A 19,476-nucleotide genomic window follows, 5' to 3' on the forward strand; every position below is an offset into this window, starting at 1 on the left:
ATAATGTCATTGTACTGTAGCATAGCCACTAACCACATACTGCCATGTGTCTTTTGGTCCACACCCACTTAAGCCTATTGGTGTAGTTTTGTGATCTTGGGCTGCTGTGTCTCCTAGGTGTGTGGGATGCCTGTGTTGGGTGTGTATTTGTGTCCCCCAGACAGGTGTGCAAGTACTACTTTCTAACAACACTCAAAGCTAATAAGCCGACTATCAATTCTTGTTTTATCAATGCCCAATGGCAGGACTCCGTTGTCACGACGGCATGTGCATTCCAACACTCAAACTTAAAACATGAATACCTGTGGCAAGGTGAATCTACCTGTGGTGTCTGTTTTCCCATGACTGCCGTGTTTATATTCTAACTTAACATTCTAAATAAAATGTAAAGATCAGAGGTGACAGATGTGGCTTGTATTATTGCTTTCGCCGCGCAGATTGTTGTTTTCTGCTCATGGTCCAACTTTTTCAATCGGAACCATGTCTCAACAATGGAGGAGCAGGGTGTGGTACTACTATGCATGCATCAGCTACATCATACAGGCGTACTATGCCGGGTTCACAATGAAACACTATCAGAGTATCCCTTCACAATTAGGGTCTTCCTTAAGCAACCTTGTTTTGTGACAGTGATTCATTGACATGAAAATCCAACAAGCAACAATTTCTACCAGTGTACCGTTTCCATCCATTCCTATTGGCCACTGGTAGAGTGCGGGCACTCTATTGCGCTTTTGCCAATTGTATAGAGAGAAGAGGATCTAGAACAGAGCCCTGTGGGACACCAGTAGTGAAAGCCTACAGGGAAGATATCCTCTCACTGTTACCTGGAAGGTGTGGCCTGCCGGGTAGGACCCGAGGGGTTGAAGGGAGGATGTAATGGTTCAGTGAGGAATACAGTGGATAGATCTAGGAGTCCAGACAAAGGTGTCAGACTTTTATGTACTTCATTGATTCGGTGTGGTCACAAGGTAGGATCTCCATTCACCTGGTTGTCTAGGTGCTATTGGACACCAATTAAAAGAACAAAATCCATCACACACTAGGCAGACTAGGGCGTTTTAAGGAGATGTGGAGCATTAAGGAAAGATTAAAAGGATTATAAGTTTTATAAGTGATTTTAAAGTTTTTTTCTAGGTTGCAAGGACATAGTCAAAGGTTGACACAATTCTGAACTTTCAATTTTCTTTTTTACATGGCTGCATGCAGCCCTGTTCTGAGTTCACAGTGACTACAGACCAGGAGGAGAGGTTATTTCTTATTTTAGTGTGTTTACTGTATTAATATTTTGGGAGGGTAACATTCTCTTAAAATAACCAGATTTTCTAGAGATTGTGGTTTCATGAATCCAGTTTTCCTGCTAATTCCCCTCTGAATCCCGAAGTATTTTGAAAAGTTACTGGAATTTTACGACTATACAATCCACATACTGCTTTTATTTTGACAAATTAAAACAATTAGACAGGGGACACATAAAATATATACATTACCTCCAAGTCAGAATTTTACCCCACAACCAACTCTATGGGCCGGTTCCTTGTATATAGAATAAAGCTAGTATATGTATAGAAAACATCAAGCTCAATGGATTTGTCCAATGGACGTTGATTTTATGATTTTTTTAAAAATTATATTAAGTTTAATCTACGCCAGCGAAACTGGCCAAATACATTTTTCTACGCTGGAATGGAATTTCTACAGGCTAAACAATGACAATAATTTTAGTAAAACCGCAGAGATGCTTATAACTAATGAATGGTTTGGGCTGAACTGGAGCGGAGAAAGAAGGTTTGGAACCGGTTGGCCTCGTCCGGTGGAACTGAAGATGTTTGGGTATTGAGTAGACACACCTGTTCACTGGGAGGGGCCTAGATACACTTCTGAGCTTAATCACAGCGCTGACACCAAAACGGACACCCACACACATACGGAGTGCGTGTTTTTTTTACCGATCAGAACGAAGAGGGACTATAAGTGGATCAACAGAGACTCGAGTGCTGTCCGTTGAGTGGAGTTTCCACGCATCTAACGATCCAGGATGTTCAAGAAGAAGGAGAGTAGTAAGGAGAGTAAGGATAACTCGGTGAAGGTCTCCGGGAAAGTCAGCCAGTGAGTGTTGAAACTGCTAACCGGCTAGCTCTGTCATCTAGCCGTCCTACATTCGCTCATCCTTCATGTTTCCTGTGTTGTTCTTTTTCTCACGGAAGCATTTGCTGTCATTTGCATGTGGGAGATTGAAAGACGGTTAATTACTTGTTAACATGTGGCTTTAGTAAAAATATGAACTTAATACTTTACTGTTATGTGGCATTAGGTTTGTGAACATCACTGTGGAGTGTGTATGTGTGTTCATTTTACTGTCCTGGTGAGGACCAAAAATCTTAACAAGGGTAGTGAAACATATTTCGCTGTGATCTTCCCTCCCAAAGAAGATGACTGTTTTCATCTAAGGGATGAGGGTTAGGCATTGATTTTTGGAGTGTTTGCGTTAGGTGATAGGGAAGTAGTAGTAGTAGATTGTCAGTAGGATTATTATGTTTGATGTCAGAGTAGTAAAGTGTGAGTGAGGACAGAACTGGCAAACTTAGAGGAAATGTTTCGGGTCAAGTCAAACATGACAAGGCTACAGCTCATTAGAGGCTCATTGATTTGGGGGGTTATTCAGACGCGATTACAATTAGGGTTGATAATCAAATAAATCTTGATGTTTTTGCCCAAGGTTGGTTGGCGTTAATGCTGTGACAATGTACAGGATGTTAATTATAATAGATGAAATGACTTGAAGCGTGAATACTGTATTGGTACCATACCGGGATTGTTTGTTCAGGTCTTGTGTAGGTCACTTGGTCAATAGGGATCAATTCCCTCTGGTTGGCCTTTATGTATGTATGTATGTATGTATGTATGTATGTATGTATGTATGCACTCACTGCAGTCTGGAGGAGCACATCTGCTAAGTGCCATTTGGGTAAAAATCACAGTTCAGTGAAAACTTGGAATGGCTCAACTCTGAATACTGACAGCCAGCAGGTTCTCAAGCTAGTGAACGTAACCAATGGAGTCCAGGCAAACGAACTTCCTTTTCGACCATTCACACACGTGCCCAACCCACAGAGCCCCAGCTGAAGGAGGGGAATGTGAAAGATACGCAGGGTTTTGAGATGAGTTGGTGTCCAGTGAGACGGCGAGGGTAAGAGGAGTGCCCGCTGGTTTCACCCCGCCTCGGGATGTGTGTCGGGTGGCCCTGCTGATCAGGTCAGGGGAGATGGGGTGTCAGTCAGGGCTGTTCATCTGGTTTCTGCACAGCCTGGAGGTGTTGACTCACCAAGTCACCATGGTGCCACAATGGGTGAACTAAAGGAATTGTACCTGTGTTGATTGATAGACTGCTTGTCTTTCTATTGAACACAATTGATCCGTCTACTACTGCCATGGTTGATTAATGTAGTGTTTAAGGATTTGGGGTGGAGGGGGGTGTTAAAAGGGTAGGCGTGGAATGGGTGCGTTTGGTGACTTTTTCAGCATTTCTGCTATAGACCCGAAAGCATGGGAATAAATCATGTTATGCTGCTCTTACATTCATGTGGGCACATTAAATCGCACCACATTTTTATTGATGACGAAAAGCCTAATTTCTAAATGTATCCTTGTGTTCACTCACCGGACACTTTAGGTTCATTAGGTACACAAACCTAGTATTTGGCAGGACTGTCTACCCTCCACCTGCTCCAAGGTTCCACACATCGTTGGCTTCAGGGATGCCCTTTTGCATACTACTGTTGTAAAGAGTTATTTGAGTGTTTGTGTCCATTCTGTCAACTTGGACGAGTCTTGGCCATTCTCCTCTATTTGTCACCAGACAACCGTCTCTTACTGGGTTTTTTTTTTTTGGTTTTGTTTATCGCACCATGTTTTGTGTTTTACATAGAATGGTGTGATTAACGAGAGACTGTAGTGAGTGAAAATACCAGGGGATAAATACAATTCTGTTGCTTGGTTGAACATTAACTAAAACAGTGTAGTGCAGACACATTCTTTTCTGTTGGACTACTTGCGTTAATGAGCGAGTGTGACTAATAAAGTGGCAGGTGAGTGAAGTCTAGCACTTTGTAGGGAGGCTGAATATAACCTGCAGTGGTGAAAACAGGCGATGAGCAGCTGTAACAGTGCAGTTACATACCCTCGCACCTGACAGTGAGCCAACTGAAACGCCTGGATTGCAAACCAGTAGAGAATTACTCATCTAAATCTTTCTGCAGTTTAATGCTCTAGCTTGAACACCACCCTTAGGAAGTACCCGCAGGTTGGCAAAGAAAGGAAGGTCTGTTATTTTCACTGTTTGTGAATCACAGACCGGAACATTGCTGCAAGAACCTCTCTAACCAGGTAAGCCTGATGGTCAGGGCTGTAACGTGGCTGTCATCACATCTCTGACCTTTCTACCTGTTCACCCCTGGGCGCTGGCATGCTAGCTCTAAGATGAATTGATTGGTTGAAGGATGGAATGAACATTATGCTCAGATCTTTTCTCTAGCTAAGGGCATGATAAGCCTGATCACCAAAGACTGCTCATTTGGCATTTCCCCCATTATCATTGTATTCAAGCCTTCCTACTGTACTCATTACTCTGTACATGGTTTGTTGTGAACCGAGTCACACAAGGAGCATATTTAATAATGCATTGTTTTCTAGGTGTTAATTGTGATTCAACATGTTTTTCTATAGTTGCTGTATTAGACGGGTCCTCTATATTGAGTTTGGTTTTCAGGCGGTCTTTGGCTTTTAGTGACATCCAGCAATGTGTATCAAGTTGATTCCCATCCTTACCTGTTCCACCAGCTAAGTTCGCTGAAATGTTTGTCTCACAGATGTTTACATTTCTCCGGTATATCTAACTGCACAAGTTCACAATCACACACATGGAGGGAGACTGTTCTGCCACATTCCCCTGTGAATCGTCTCTAATATCGAGATTTATGATGGGCATGTTAGAAACATAAATCTTATCATTTCTGAATCTTTTTCCCCTCTGAGAATTGTACCACTCAGGAATGTTCTGGCTCCAAAATATGCCTGAGCTGTGAAATCATATGGGCACAGTCAAAAGTGGGGCACAATGTATGGAATTGGATGACTTTTTGGAAAGCCTTAGAATATAGAAATGGGTTGCTGACTGAGGAACATTTGACCGCAGTCTTTGGTTCTTGTTTGTTTGCTGTGCCCTTCGAAAACCGAGACTGAGGGAATTGGATGTGCAGAATTGACTAAACCCAGGCGAAAAGATGACCGAGCCATAGTTAAGTGTGAAGATGAACTTGGGAGATGAAAGTGTGGTAGTAAGCATCTAGGGTTGTGTTAGCGATAACTCAACGACCTATCAAAGGAGATATAGGGATCTTACAAAAGGATTCTGGCCTCAGAGCCCAGAAGTTTAAAGGTTCAACAGCTTGCCATTTGTTTTTTATGTATGGCTACTCAAGGGAATTTAAACAGTCTAAAAAATATATATATTATTATTATATTATCTCCTTCCTTTTTGTGTTCCGTTCTAATGTGCTTTTGGTCTCTGCCCTTTAACCTTCAACTTTTGCCCTCCGACCAGGTCCACAGCAAACAACCTGGCCTCGGTGATCGAGCGCATGCAAAAGAATGCCGACCAGGTGGAGAAAAATGTCCTCCAAGCCGAAGAGCTACTCGCTCTGGTGAGAACACGCGCACACTGCTCTTCCATTCGCATCGGACTCTTTCGAAATGAGTGTCCCGTGTATGCATCTGGTCGACGAACATTCGCCTGACTTGACCTGCTTTTTCCATTCTATTGCGGTGAAGGATTCGGAGAACGAGAAGAAGGGCCTTGCTCTGCAGCACCACAAAGTGGTGTCCGACAAACTGTCCCAGGCCGAGGGCCTCTTGAAAGACCTCTACCTGGATGTGGACAAGGCCAAGAAGTTGAAGCACCCCCAAGGCAGTGAGATCGAGAGCGAGTTAGTGACCACTTCCAGATTCATTTCCCTCATGAATGCAAATCAAGTTGCAATTTTAAAAATTGCCACAACATTTGTACAGTTTTAATTAGCAAATTGGAATCCATCTTTCCCGGAAGGACATTTGATCATTAGGGTCATAACCAGTTACGTTCTTTTTCTATGATGTTTTGGTCTTGTTGTCTCCCTCTGTTATTATGCTCATTCTAAACATTATACATGTATTTCCTGTTTGGTCATTTCAGTGTTAGTCACCTCCATGACCGCTGGCTGAAAGACTGCACCTTCTATCGCGAAATCTACGAGCCTCTCAATGACGTCGAGCTGAAGCCCAGAATCAACTGGGCTACCCTGCTAAATCAGAAACAGGTAAAGAAAATGTGTGAAACAACTTTTTTTTTTTAGATTAATTCTTGAGAGAATTCTCACACCATCGCTGGGCTTTATGGTCTTGGAAAGCTGTTGAAAAAAAACAAGTTGGAATATCATTCAGTCCTTAAGTTACATTGTAATATTTTTGTTGCATCATTGGTTTTTGGTTTCTCTTCTCAGAGGGAGTTGAACACAGAAGAGTATGGGCCCACCATGGATGATCTAAAGAAGCAGATTGCCACTCACAACATTCTGCACAAGGAGATTGAGTCCTACAACTCTCAGCTCAGTGCAAGCTCTGCCAGTACCAAAGTAAACTATTAACGGTTCATTCAAATGTTTATGGATTTTCATGGACATTCTTTTGAAAACTCTTTTGCAACCGGTGAACATGACAAAATGTATTTTGTGTTTCAGGAGGAGTATGCTACCATCAAGAAACAATACAATAACCTGTTGGTAAGTCATCATTTTCAGGAAATGGGGAAATATGGGGGTGGCAGGTAGCCTAGCGGTTAGTGAATGTGAGCAGTAGCAAGGTTGCTAAATTGAATTCCTGAGCCGGCTGTTTTTTTGAGTTATCCTGAATATCTAGATAAGAGTGTTTACCAAATGAATAAAATGAAAACAAATGCATGAACACGTTCCTGCATTTTTAAATCCAAATGTTTTTGTAATTGTCTTTTTGGTTAATGTATTTTCAAATGCAGACTACAGCTATTTTTGAGAGTTAGGTCCTCACTGTAATGTTGTTCCCACAGGACAACTCAAAATGGAGAGGTCACTACCTTAGCAGCCTACATGAGTACATGCAGAGCTGCAAAAAGGAGCTGGCGTTTCTGGAAGATGAAGAACACAAAGTCCTAAAACAGGACTGGAGCGACAACATCGTGGACCCCCAGGATATACGAAGAGAATACGAGGTGAGGGGGTGTGTCTTAATAGCCGAAGATTATAGACAAATGCAAATCTTGCTTGAACATCTTTCCTAAGTTTTTCGCATGAATGTATATTTCCATTACTCTATTAGAGGTGTGAAAGTACTTGGCTGTTCACCAGGTGGGGAAAGTTCCTAATTAAAACCCTAAATGACCTGGTAAATTGAGTTTATTTAGGTCCTAATCAGGAACTTTTCTCCGCTTCAGAACACCGGCAAGTACTGGTGAACACTGTGCTTTTACTCTGGACTTGTACACCTGTTGGCTATGTTGTCCATGAGTGAATGAACCACATGCAGTGACCACCCTGTTCTCCTTTAGAAATTCAAGGACAACAGCCTACTGGCCCATGAAAGTGAGGTGAACAGACTCCAGGATGACGGAGATCGACTGATCGAACTGAAGCACCCTGCCAGCACCACCATACAGGTAGGTATTGTTCACCAGGTAGTGGAAGTAGCGCCCTCTTGTAGACTCACATTCTACAAGAGGGCGCTAGTCTTCAAGCAACGCTCAACCGCCTCTCAATAGATAAGGTTTTTATATAGTATTTATAGTCTGGATAATGTTTTTAACTTTTTGTAATTTTGTATTTAATTTTTTTTTACAAATGAAGGAATGGCTAATTGGTCTACAAAGTTTAGGTTTTTGTTCGCTTACATAAACTCTTGATGATGATTTGGCCTCCGGAATTGTTTTAGGCTCAGAGAGATGACGTGCGGAGAGAGTGGCAGAAGTTCCTCAACCTGTGCATTTGCAAAGAGACTCATCTGGATAACATTGAGGATTTCAAGAAGGTAAATGTCATTCAAAATACGGATACATACAGGCTTCAGAGTCCCTTCATCAGGTTACAATGAGGGTTTCGGTGGCATTTACAAAGTGCCTCAGAGTTTGCATGAACATCCCTATGCTGGCACATTTCAATTGTCCATGGGGCTTCCAGCAAGTTGTCAACTAAGCACCGTCAGAGCTTGAACCTAAACTGTGCAGGTCAGCTTTCTGCTCCAGAGCTTCGACTACTGTGCCACCTGCTGTTCTTTTCATTATGCAAAACTGGCTTAGATCAGCGCTGCTTCTCTCGGAGGCTTTGTGAATACGGTAAAGACTTTGGTCTTCATTAAAGCAGTTGAAAAGGTGTCTGTTGGTTTGGTTTAAATGAGAAATGTCCCTGACCACATTATTATAGACACCTGCTGCAGCTTGATCAGGGACCTGGACGGTTTTAATGTACTGTGTGTTTCTCCTTATTGGTCTGTTCAGTACCAGCTAGATGTAGATACACTCTCCAAGTCTCTGGATGAACTCAACTCCAGCCTGAAGAAAGTAGAATCCGGATCAGTGAAGAGCGGCTCAGCCATGACTCTGCAACTGGAGGTAATGACACACTGATCCGTCTTATTCAGTCTTCCTTGTTAACTCCAAGTTTTTTCCCCCTCCTGACACGTTCATTAATCTCAAACGTGCTACTTTCCCTCCATCTCTTCCTCTCTCAGGCAGAGGAGAGCACAGTGCAACGTAGTGAGAAGCTACTGGCGGACCTGAGAAAGAGGAGCACCAGTATCGCCCCCCTCAAGCTGCGCCGCCAAACCCCCTCCAAGTCCACCACTGTGGAGTCCCTCTGCGATTGGGAGACTGGGAATGTATGACCGGCTTATGTGACCTTTGAACCTTATACTGCAAACATTAACACCAAATGCAAATTCAAATTCTGAAACCAATCATGAAACCAAATAGTGTAGATGGTATTTCTGTTTGTAACAGGTGGTTCAGTATTGGCTGTTCTATTAGTATGATTAGAGGGAATTTGCATGTGATCCTTTCTGATGGACTTTCTTGGTGTTCTTTAGGCTGAGATATCTCGAGGCGACAAGTTTTCCCTCAAGTCGAATTCAAACGTTGAGAACTGGGAGGTACTGACCAGCAGCGGGGCACCTTCAACCTTTCCAGGGGTCTGTTTCCAGATTCCACCACCTGACCCAGAGTCCATTTCCATTATAGACCTGTAAGCAACAGAAAACATTTATTATATGATGGGTGCAGTGCGTACAGTTATTTATTTATTTTCTTCACATTTGTGAAAACATTTGTTACAAAATAGTCAACTGTAACTTGCACACTAATTCCTTGTGTTCTTGGTAAGCAACTCCCAGTGTAGATTGGGCCTTGCCTTGTTGGTTGTCCTACTGACAGATAAAGCAGACTGACACTGGCTTCTCTCTAGTCTACCATGTTGCCTGTGTTTAGCTGCATCCCATTTATTTTTATCTGAACAACATTTTGACCATTACAGATTGTGTATACGGCACATGGGAGATAGATGAAGGGGTTGTATTTTATAAATGTCACCCGCTATCATTTAGCATAGTGAGTCTGTGTAACATACTTTGATGCCTGAAATACTTCAGATTTTCCTAAAAAGGGGGCGAAAGCTTACACAATGGCAATATTTCAGTTATTTATTCTTCAATTTCTTTGATTAGAGAAATCACATATTTTAATCTCTTTCAATCCTAATTTTCAACACAACAAATATAGAATACTATTATTTCCACTGTGTATGGTAAATCATGTTATGGCAGTTGGGGAAAATGTAGTCTTTCATTAGTGCTGCAGCTGTAATGTGTGTGTGTGTGTGTGTGTGTGTTCGTGTGCGTGCACAGACATGGTGATGTGCTTGACGACATCAAGAAAAGGAGGGCTGTTTATTTAGCGACAACGAAGGACAGCATCCGTCGCGTCCAAGAGCGACCCGTAAATGCAGGTGAGACGAATAGGCTCTGTAAGTCCCAGAACAAAGCTGTCTAAATTCCTTTGGAACAGCTCCTGTTACTTTTAACGTGCAGCTGATGCTGGCAGAAATGGCTTCTTACCTTTGTATCCAAACATGTCCCGGTCTTCTCTTAACTCACCAACCTGATTCAAATTAAAGACTTGATGATAGGTTGATTTAGCTCACTCAGTTATATAAGATGTAGGGCAACATTTGAATCAGGCGTGTGAGTGCTAGGGCCAAAACCAAAACGTGCACCCCTTTTGTGTCCCCAGGACCAGGATTGGGAAACACTGCATTAAGTTAATCTCATCATATATACCCCAAGACAATGTGTATTCATGAGACATGGTTGAAACACAGCCAACAGTTTTTTTTATATATATATTTTTTATTATTATTTAATTTATTAGTTGTGGCTGAAGTGACATCCCTTTTCTTATATTATGCACAATCATATAAGGCACTGCTACAGTTCAGATTATCATTGATTTGTCATCGTCCCCACCCCACACAGCCCCCCCTCCCAACCTCAAACCTAAAGCTGCTGACATTCAACTGGACAAGCTGGACGGGGAACTGGTTACAGCAAAGCAGGGCCTCCTGAGCCACATGAGGGCCCCGCTGGACCGCAGCGATCCTACCGCCGACCTCACCAACAGGCTGAAGGAGCAGGAGGTGAGGAAACCGTTCTTATGATACGGGGTGGTGGGGTGAGCCGGGAGGTTAGCACCAGAGCCGGCATTGACTTGATCCATGTGGTACAGGAGTCAAGCCACTAGTCCAGCCATCGGACACACACAGTGAGGTTACACTGTAAGATGTGTCACCTGTATGGGATTACGATTGGCCTGTAGTGGTCCTAATGATAATGGTGGCCTGTTGTAGAAAGCGGCTGACGCTCTGGCGGCTCTGGATCCACCGAAGTTGGACAAGGATGACTCCAAAGACCTGGCCACTAAACTTCAGGCTGCTAAGGACAAGAAAGAGGACCTTAAAGCTCTGGTCAACCTTTGCAACGAGAAGTATGACTATTATTGCGAACGCCACTAACACTTAAAAGCTGTCTTGGGGATGTGATGGCTAATTAATTGAGCCAAACTGTCTTGCTGGATGCTTTTGTGCCATTTCTTCTGAAGGTCTAATGCATCTCTGAACCTGGAGAAGCAGATCAAGAACGTGGATGGTATTGTCTCTGGCTTTGAGAAGAAGCTGAGTGAGGATGCCCCCATCCCAGACGAGCCAAATGCTATTCAGACCCGCACCCAGTATATCCAGGTGGGTGAGACAAAACTAGTACACACTTCCCCATACAGGTAACTACTTTCAGTTATCTTTTCTAGTTCAAAGCACTCATCCAGCACTCATTCTTCACGACTTCTCTGATCTGTTCCGTACAGAGTCTGCGTAAGGAGGCGTTGGTCTCTCTGGATGAGGTGAAGAAGCTGGCCAAGAACCTGGAGACCAGTGAGCAGCTGTGTAGTTCCCTGCAGCAAGGATACCAGGAGTACTGCCCAGACATTGGTCGCCAAAGGACCCAGGTCAAACAACTACAGAACCGATATGCTAACGTCAACAACCAGCTGAAGGACAGGTGAGCCAGGGCCATATTTTTTTCAAACCAATTTCTACATTTAACCAGGCAAGTTGATTTAGAACCAATTCTTATTTCTGGCAACGACCTTGGGGAATGATGCAGGGGAGGAGGAACCATTAGGGGTTAACTGTTCGGCTTTGAGACAGAACAACATAGCTTTTCACTTTAGGGGGAGTAGAACCTCACATTTCGTACACTAGTCAGATGCTCTAACCACTAGGCCACCTTGATGTCTTTTATTTTAGCATCCATTTTGAATTTTTTTTTCAAATTGTATATTGCTGCCTTGTCTCATTGCAACAACTTCCAACAGATTTGAGAGTTGAAGATCATGGCAAGTTTATATTATAAGCAATCACACACAGCCATTAAGCTTTTTTCCCCCCACACTATGCTTATGAGGAGGAAATCAGGTCAGTCCAACCTCAGTTAGCTTAACAGATTGCCAAGTTGCCTGAGCGAGAACAAGATGAGATCAGGAAAGAACTTTAGACCATGCCTCCCCACTTCTGTTTTCAGTTTTCATAAGTGTTTTTCTTTGCAACGTTCTATCTTGTCAGAGAGAACCTCTTGCTGCAGGCTGGAAGCAAGCACCAGGAATTCCAGAGCACAAGCAAATCTTTGAACTCCTTCCTGGGAAGTCTGCCTAATAACAAAATCAGCCCCAGCGATGACCTGTCAAAGATCAACACCAAGCAGATCTCCCAGCAGGTCAGTTTGTGGGTGTCAAGGATGGTGTGTGGTGAAGTATGTTAATGAAAAATAAATAATCCCTGTTAGGGGCTGATTTTAATTCTGTACTTTGTCACTGCTAACCTCAATCTTTATTGCAGAGGGTGGTGGAAGACCTCAAGAGAAAAGGAGATGACTTAGACCGTGTGGTTGATCTGTCTCAGGACTTGCAGATTGTCCTCAATGTAAGACTGAGAATGGAACAGTCGGTTTGCATCATGATGGGACTTTATATTTGTCTAACTGATTAGGGTGGATATTAAATAATACAATCTTGATTTTATCTGCTTGCGTAGGATTATGAGGTCCACACTAACAAATATAACAGCACCCTCAATCTGGGAGCCAAAGATGCCAAAAACAGTTCCACCCCTGTCCTTGCTGATGCTGTGCAGAAACAGGTAAGACATGAATAATGCAAGGTAATGGATACAAAGTACATTGATGATTTTCTCATGCAGACAGTTGTAGGGTGCATCATGGTCTCTTGAGCCCTCTGTGCTCATGTATTCCAGGAAAAGGCTTTGGTGAACTGCTATGCTGAAACATCAGCAGAGAATAACCAGCTGCTCAAACAAATGGACTTCGCTAAAAACGTCATCACTGAGGTGAGTTGAAAACTGTAGATTCATGTAACTTTTCTGCGGTCAATTCATTTAGTTGAGCATATATTCTTGCGTGCAGATAGATATAACAGTTTGATGTTTTTTAACCTATACTTTTGGTTAACTTTGTTCATACGTATATATTTGTTTTAGCAAAAACAGCAAAAACAATCCATTCAGCCGACTTTGCAACCATCCATCGACATAGCCAGTCTGCAGCAAGAGTTGAATGTGGAGACTGATAGACGCAACCGTGCTGAGAATGAATTGGAAATTTTCAGAACCAGGATGCAGTCTCTAAAAAGCCGCAGAGGAATGCATCGAGTGGAGGAGAAGGAGGTGCTCAAGTACTATCGCGACCCCAAACTAGAATCCAATCTGAAAGATCTGGAGGACCAAATCCACAAAGAGGCCATGAATCGCAGCCGTACCCAGGGAGAAATCGAGACTGTGAAAATTAAAATTGTCACCATAGGGGATGAGCTCAAGAATGTTAAGCCTAAACTAGTGACAAAAGAGGTGACTGAGTTCGAGAGAGATCCTCAGCTGGATATTGAATCCACGAAGTTAAGAGATGAGATTGGCAAAATTAAGAAGGAGGTTCGTGTGAAAGAAGGAGAAGTCATTCAACAGAAGACTGAGGTCACCATCTTGAATGCGACAAGACCAAACATCAGGGAGAAGGTTGTGAAAAAGGAAGTGATTAGAGTGGAGAAGGATCCAGAGATGCTCAAAGCTGTTCAAACCTTTCAGACCGAAATTGTCAGTGAGGGCAACAAGAGCAAAGCTCTGAATGATGAGATCTTTCAGACGAGGAGCCAGATCAATGCATTAGAGAGGATCATTCCCACCATTCAGCCCAAGGTGATCACAAAGGAGGTGAAAAGAACTGAACAGGATCCAGACCTTGTCAATGAATCCAAGAGGATTCGATCAGACCTAGAGGAAGCAAAAGTGGAAACTGACAATTTGGGCAAGGAGGTCTCTAAGCTCAGAAGTCGCTACACTGAGGTAGGGCTTTGGAAGCCCAAGATTGAGGTCAAGGAAATAGTTAACGAGATCTACCGCATAGATCCACAAACAGAGGTGGAGATAATGCGTCTAAAGAAAGATGTGCAAGACGCAAACAGGCAGCGTTCCGACCTAGAGACTCAGATCACTGTGGTCATGGCTGATCTGGTGGCCCTACGTGCAAAGAAACCAAAGGTGGAGATGAAAGAAGTCATCCAAGAGGTGGTGAAAGAGGAGAGGAGCCCTGAGAATGAAAGAGAGATACAGAGGCTCAACGATCAAGTGAACCAGCTGCACCATACTTACAATGAAATAGAAGACAATCTGAACCTCCTCCGAAGGGAGCGGGAAAAGTGGAAAGCGGAGAAATCCAAGGTGGAGACACAGCTTGTGCCCAAAAATGTTGTCAAGTATGAGGATGATCCACTCTTGGAGAAGGAGGCTGATCGGTTAAGAAAGGAGCTACGTGAAGAACAACAGTGTCGCCGTACCACTGAGGAGATGGTGTTTGACCTGCAAAACAAATACATCCTGCTGGATAGGCAAAGGCCAGAGGAAAAAGTGGTGGTACAGGAGGTGGTGCGTCTACAGAAAGATCCAAAGCAGATAGTTGAGCATGAGAAGCTGGGCAGGAGTTTGGATGTAGAGGTTAACGCCCGCCGGCAGATGGAGCTAGAGATGCAGAAACTCAGAAGCCTAGTGGAGGAGAAGGAGAATATCTTAAGGCAGAGTGATGAACATCAAAAGAAGATCCAAGTGGAATTTGAACTGAAACAGATCAAATTGCGCATCAAAGAGTTGGAGAACGCCCCACCGCCGGTTGAGGAGAGCATCATTATTGAGGAGGTCATGAAAGTTGAGCGAGACCCCAAACTGGAAACGATGACCAACGGGCTTCGCTCAGACATGGACAAAGAAACCAATGAAATCCTGAATCTTCAGAGAAACATCAGGAACATTACTGTCAGAATTGAGCTCCTTCAGCGAGAGAAGGCCGGCGAGAGGACTGTGTACAAAGAGGTGATTCGGGTAGAGAAGGATCAGGTTGTAGAAGCAGAGAGAGACCGCCTGAGAAGTCAGGTGAATGATGAGAAACATGCGAGGCAGGACCTGGAACAAAAAATCCAACAACTTTCTGACAAACTCAACCAACTGAAGAATAGTCAAATCAACACTTCTCGGGAAGAAACCAGTCTGATTCTGGCCAGGGATGCCTTACAAAGGGAGAAAGACAACCTTACTCGGGAGCTGAAGAAGTTGGACTCTGACAGGAAGGACATCAGTTTATCTTTCCAGCAGCAGACAAAGCTCCTAAGTGAGAGAAGCCAAATGAACAGGCAGAAGAGCATCAAGATGGAAACCGATGTGCAGCGTCTTGAAAGGGAGATACTGGATGAAAAAGATGTGATCCACCAGAAAGACGGCAAAATCAGGGAACTCCAGAGGGAGAAGGAGAAGGAAGACCGAGCAGAGACCCAGACCAAGGAGACCAATGTTTCCACTAGAATCACAATTTTGGACCCTGACACCGGCAAGGAACTGTCGCCATATGAAGCCTACATGCAGGGTCTAATTGACCGAAGTCAGTACATGCACCTGGAAGAGCTGGAGTGTGATTGGGAGGAGATTACTTCCCTGGGTCCTGATGGGGAGACCTCGGTGCTGCAGGATCGCAAGAGCGGTAAGCAGTACTCCATCAAAAATGCCCTGAGAGATGGCAGACTCAACCAGCAGGATCTACAGAAATACAAGGATGGAAAAATGCATATATCAGAGTTTGCCCTCCTGGTAGCGGGTGAAAAAGAAAAGCCGCTCAAGTTCAACTCTATCACACCAACTGCATCGTCACTAGTGAGGTCATCGCCGACCAGCCAACCACCTGCCACTGTCCCCCGGGAAATGTATCCCATCTCCGGGGTAATTGACACGGACACAAACGTGTGCTTCTCCATCCGCGACGCAGCGTCCCGCAAGCTGATTGACAACGGCACGGCCCAGAAGCTGCTGGAAGCCCAGGCCGCCACAGGGGGTATTGTTGACATCAGCAACAAGGAGAGATACTCCGTCCACAAGGCAGCTGAGAAGGGCCTCATCGAGTCCGGCCAGCTCCAGAGGTTACTTAACGCCCAGAAAGCCTACACTGGGGTGGAGGACCCGATGACCAAAGAACGCCTGTCTGTGGGCGAGTCCGTCCTGAAAGGGTGGATGCCCAAAGAAACCGCCTTACGTTACATGGAGGCGCAGTACCTGACGGGAGGCCTGGTGAACCCTAACAACACGGGACGTGTGGGGCTACAAGAGGCCATGTCGGCCAAGATGATTGACAGCACCATGATGAGAGAGCTTCAGTCCGAGTACATCTACACAAAGGATATTGTAGACCCTAATACAAAGGAAAAGATCAACTACAAGCAAGCGATGGCCCTCTGCAAGACAGACCCAACCTCTGGCCTCCTGATGCTGCCTGCCTCCTCCACAGCGTCCAGCAGCACCTACACTAGATACAATCCTCATTCATACTCTTCAAGATACTAGATCTGCTCACAGTGTGTCCAGAGGGTAATTTTATTATTAGGGGAGATTCTTTTTAAAATGTTATTGCATTGTATAAACATAAGAATACTACCAGAACTTGTAATTTAAGTCTTAATCCTGCATATTTCAGAGATCATGATTGTTTTCCGTTGATGTGTTTTTGTTTACTAAATGTATTTGAAGTTGGCAGAAATACAGATACAAGCTTTATTTGTCTCTCCTTGATATTCTTGTTTTAGTGGGGATGGTGGGATATGCTACTATGGTGTTTAATAAGTTTGACTTGTCAATTCCATATTTGTCTTCCTTCAGTGACTTTGACACTTTCAACTCAATGTTGTTTGTAGTAAAGATTATTATATATTAAAGATTACATTGTAAAAGAAGCATATTAAATCACAATACTTAGCAAAATAAACAAAGGCAGAATACACTGGAAGCAACTCTAATCCACAGGTACATCTGAATATTATGCAAGAAGCATTAATTTAAACAACTACACATTTCTAAACTACCATTTCCATTAAACCATAGTGTAAATTGCCATCTAAATAACAATGCAAACATGAAATATTCATGATTCACTTCATCCACATGACCCATCACTCAGAGCACCGAGGGCCTTCTAAAACTGGTAACATTTAAAGAATAGAGGTATGACTACAGTGCATGAGAATAAGCAGGTTTCTTTGTGTATGAATATGTAGCTTATCACAGCCCATTTCCACTGGCTATTCAATTCTTCATCTCCCAGGGAAAACACTGTTAGAATCAGTGTTATAACCACCACACATTTTGACACAATCCTAGGGGACATTTAAATCAACTCAGTTCATAACATTTTACGGTCCTTTATATGCCATCCAATCCAGAACAATTTACAGTTGCACTGTAGCAGTTTATTTTTTTTATTGGGGTTCCGGTCAGGGAGGAGCAAGCGGGTGAGCATCAACGTCATCCTCGCTAACTGATCTCTCTCTGAAGTAGGTCCTCTGTTCATTGATGGCTCTCTGAAGTAGGGCTAGGTTCACTCCATCCACACAGTTCAGCACACGGGCACGGACCGCCACAACACCGGCTCCTAAGACATATTAAGTTAGTGAAGTTGCAGGTTTCGGGTGTTGCACGACATAACATATGCTCATCTTACCTTCAACATTCTCAATCTCTCCCAGAACTATGTACTGGGCTCCGATGATGGGATCAAAGGGCTCAACAAATGTTGTCTGAACAACCACTTGGTGCTGTGTTGCTGCATGCTGGGCAGATAGGGTTGCCTTTGATTCTTCCGGTTGGTAGGCTACCAATCTGGAAAATTAACAGATATAACATGTGCGGTGTAACCAAGAGAGTAGGAGCAGAGGTGTCATGCCCCCCCCCCAAAGTGCTGGAAGCAGGTAAATATAAAATGCCCCCCACATATCAAACTCAGTCAATCAATCAATCAAATGTATTTATAAAGCCCTTTTTACAACAGCAGTTGTCACAAAGTGCCTTACAGAGACACCCGGCCCTAAACCCTAAGGAGCAAACAACAATAGTGTTGAATTTCAGTGGCTAGGAAAAACTCCCTAAGGTCGAATTTTAGGAAGAAACCTAGAGAGGACCCAGGCTCAGAGGGGTGACCAATCCTCTTCTGGCTGTGCCGGGTGAGATATTAAGAGTCCAATTGGAATAATAAATACATTTCTCTGGGCTAAATCCAGAGTCTATTTGATTTTAGACTAGGTCAGAAATATGACCAGGTGGACAAGTACAGGGACAGCAATGGGCCCCCCAAACCAGGTAATCCGCAGGTGTGGACCAGGACCTCATCTCCTCCTAAAATTTAACTGGAGGAGACTGAGAAAAGTTAGTAGTGCATTCCTCATATCCCCCAGCACAATAATATAGCAGCGTAACACCTTGGAACTGAGACGGGGGTCCGGTGACACTGTGGCCCTACCCGGGGGAGGCCCCGGACAGGGCCCAACAGGCAGGAAATCAATCCACCCACATTGCCAGGCTTCAACCAAAGGGACACCCATCAACCGCAACCCCCCTGAATGAGGGCAGAGTATTGCTAGCAGCGTACAGCCCAATTGCACAGGTGCACAACAGAGAGTCAACAACAAGCCAGTGACTCTTCCGTCGAAAGGCATTGGAGGGAGGGCATCCCAGTGGCGACGAGATCCCACCTGGTAAGACAGCAAGGGTGGACAGTATCAAGCCTATGCCAACTGTTGGAAAACACAGTCAGTTTAGGCGTTCAAGACATTTAGCCAGGCATCATAAACACCCACCTTCCAAATGTTCTCACCGAGTCTCCCTCTTTGGCTACACCTGATTGGATTTCCCAAGGAAAATGAAAGACTGCAGGGGCTGGAAGCATCTTTTCAAGAAACTACAAAAACTACAAAATAGTACAAAAACGTGTCGAATATAGTGCAACACTTCCTAATTCTTTACCAGTTGTGTTTTGCTAGGGCCGGTCTAAGTACGCGTATATATTCTGTAAAGTTCAAGTGAAATTAAACCATAATGCGAGCTTCAATCCACAAATCTTCAACCAAACGGGAGAATGTAAGTCGATACAGGAGAAAGTGCCGTCCATGTTCCCCGCGGTGATTTCCTCACATAACATCAGAGATTTTACATGAAGGAGACATCCCATTCGAAGTGATTGGCTGCTTATTTCCCCCGCGCTAGAACGAGACAACTAACTGGTTGGAAAGTCACCTCCTATTCCGCTCGCACCACCCGCCCTGCACCACCCAGAAAAACAACAGATTTGGGGCGGACAAAGTAAACCTGGGCAACCCTGTTCTGTCATAAAACGGTGGGCTCGTTTCTGTAATCGGCAGTCTCGCTTCTGGTAATATCTCTGACAACATTATCCCCGCCCCATCTCGTTTTCAGGAAGTTGTCAAAATTGGTCACGGCCTGTTTG

General features: G+C 43.9%; 2 protein-coding genes across 2 annotated transcripts; one reads left to right on the forward strand and one right to left on the reverse strand.

Annotated features, from left to right (window-relative positions):
• Nucleotides 1–1,795: 1,795 nt before the first annotated feature.
• Nucleotides 1,796–16,757, forward strand: evpla (envoplakin a). The gene is made up of 22 exons (XM_010889417.5): nucleotides 1,796–2,109; nucleotides 5,603–5,702; nucleotides 5,830–5,984; nucleotides 6,230–6,353; nucleotides 6,537–6,668; nucleotides 6,774–6,815; nucleotides 7,118–7,279; nucleotides 7,616–7,723; nucleotides 7,996–8,091; nucleotides 8,558–8,671; nucleotides 8,791–8,937; nucleotides 9,145–9,299; nucleotides 9,958–10,058; nucleotides 10,585–10,745; nucleotides 10,956–11,092; nucleotides 11,207–11,345; nucleotides 11,468–11,661; nucleotides 12,225–12,375; nucleotides 12,498–12,581; nucleotides 12,693–12,797; nucleotides 12,912–13,004; nucleotides 13,155–16,757. The coding sequence occupies exons 1-22, from the start codon at nucleotides 2,039–2,041 to the stop codon at nucleotides 16,545–16,547; spliced, it is 5,964 nt and encodes a 1,987-aa protein (XP_010887719.3). The 5' UTR covers nucleotides 1,796–2,038; the 3' UTR covers nucleotides 16,548–16,757.
• A 625-nt stretch (nucleotides 16,758–17,382) lies between these two features.
• Nucleotides 17,383–19,419, reverse strand: ten1 (TEN1 subunit of CST complex). Its single transcript, XM_010889416.4, has 3 exons — nucleotides 18,830–19,419; nucleotides 17,698–17,855; nucleotides 17,383–17,628 (listed from the first exon to the last, which is right to left on the reverse strand). Exons 1-3 carry the CDS (start codon nucleotides 18,916–18,918, stop codon nucleotides 17,471–17,473), a joined length of 405 nt encoding a protein of 134 aa, XP_010887718.1. The 5' UTR covers nucleotides 18,919–19,419; the 3' UTR covers nucleotides 17,383–17,470.
• Between the last annotated feature and the right edge of the window lie 57 nt (nucleotides 19,420–19,476).

The sequence above is a fragment of the Esox lucius genome, chromosome 9 (assembly GCF_011004845.1).
Source record: "Esox lucius isolate fEsoLuc1 chromosome 9, fEsoLuc1.pri, whole genome shotgun sequence".
Taxonomy (NCBI): domain Eukaryota; kingdom Metazoa; phylum Chordata; class Actinopteri; order Esociformes; family Esocidae; genus Esox; species Esox lucius.

What these genes read in the sequence shown, in the direction of transcription:
- evpla (XM_010889417.5), top strand. Translation starts at nt 2,039, where the DNA reads ATGTTCAAGAAGAAGGAGAGTAGTAAGGAGAGTAAGGATAACTCGGTG. An exon ending in CAAGCTCTGCCAGTACCAAA is followed by an intron (nt 6,669 to 6,773) that starts GTAAACTATTAA and finishes TTTGTGTTTCAG; the next exon opens with GAGGAGTATGCTACCATCAA. An exon ending in AACAACCAGCTGAAGGACAG is followed by an intron (nt 11,662 to 12,224) that starts GTGAGCCAGGGC and finishes CTATCTTGTCAG; the next exon opens with AGAGAACCTCTTGCTGCAGG.
- ten1 (XM_010889416.4), bottom strand. Translation starts at nt 18,918, where the DNA reads ATGCTTCCAGCCCCTGCAGTCTTTCATTTTCCTTGGGAAATCCAATCA. An exon ending in TCGGTGAGAACATTTGGAAG is followed by an intron (nt 17,856 to 18,829) that starts GTGGGTGTTTAT and finishes TTAATTTTCCAG; the next exon opens with ATTGGTAGCCTACCAACCGG. An exon ending in AGAGATTGAGAATGTTGAAG is followed by an intron (nt 17,629 to 17,697) that starts GTAAGATGAGCA and finishes AATATGTCTTAG; the next exon opens with GAGCCGGTGTTGTGGCGGTC.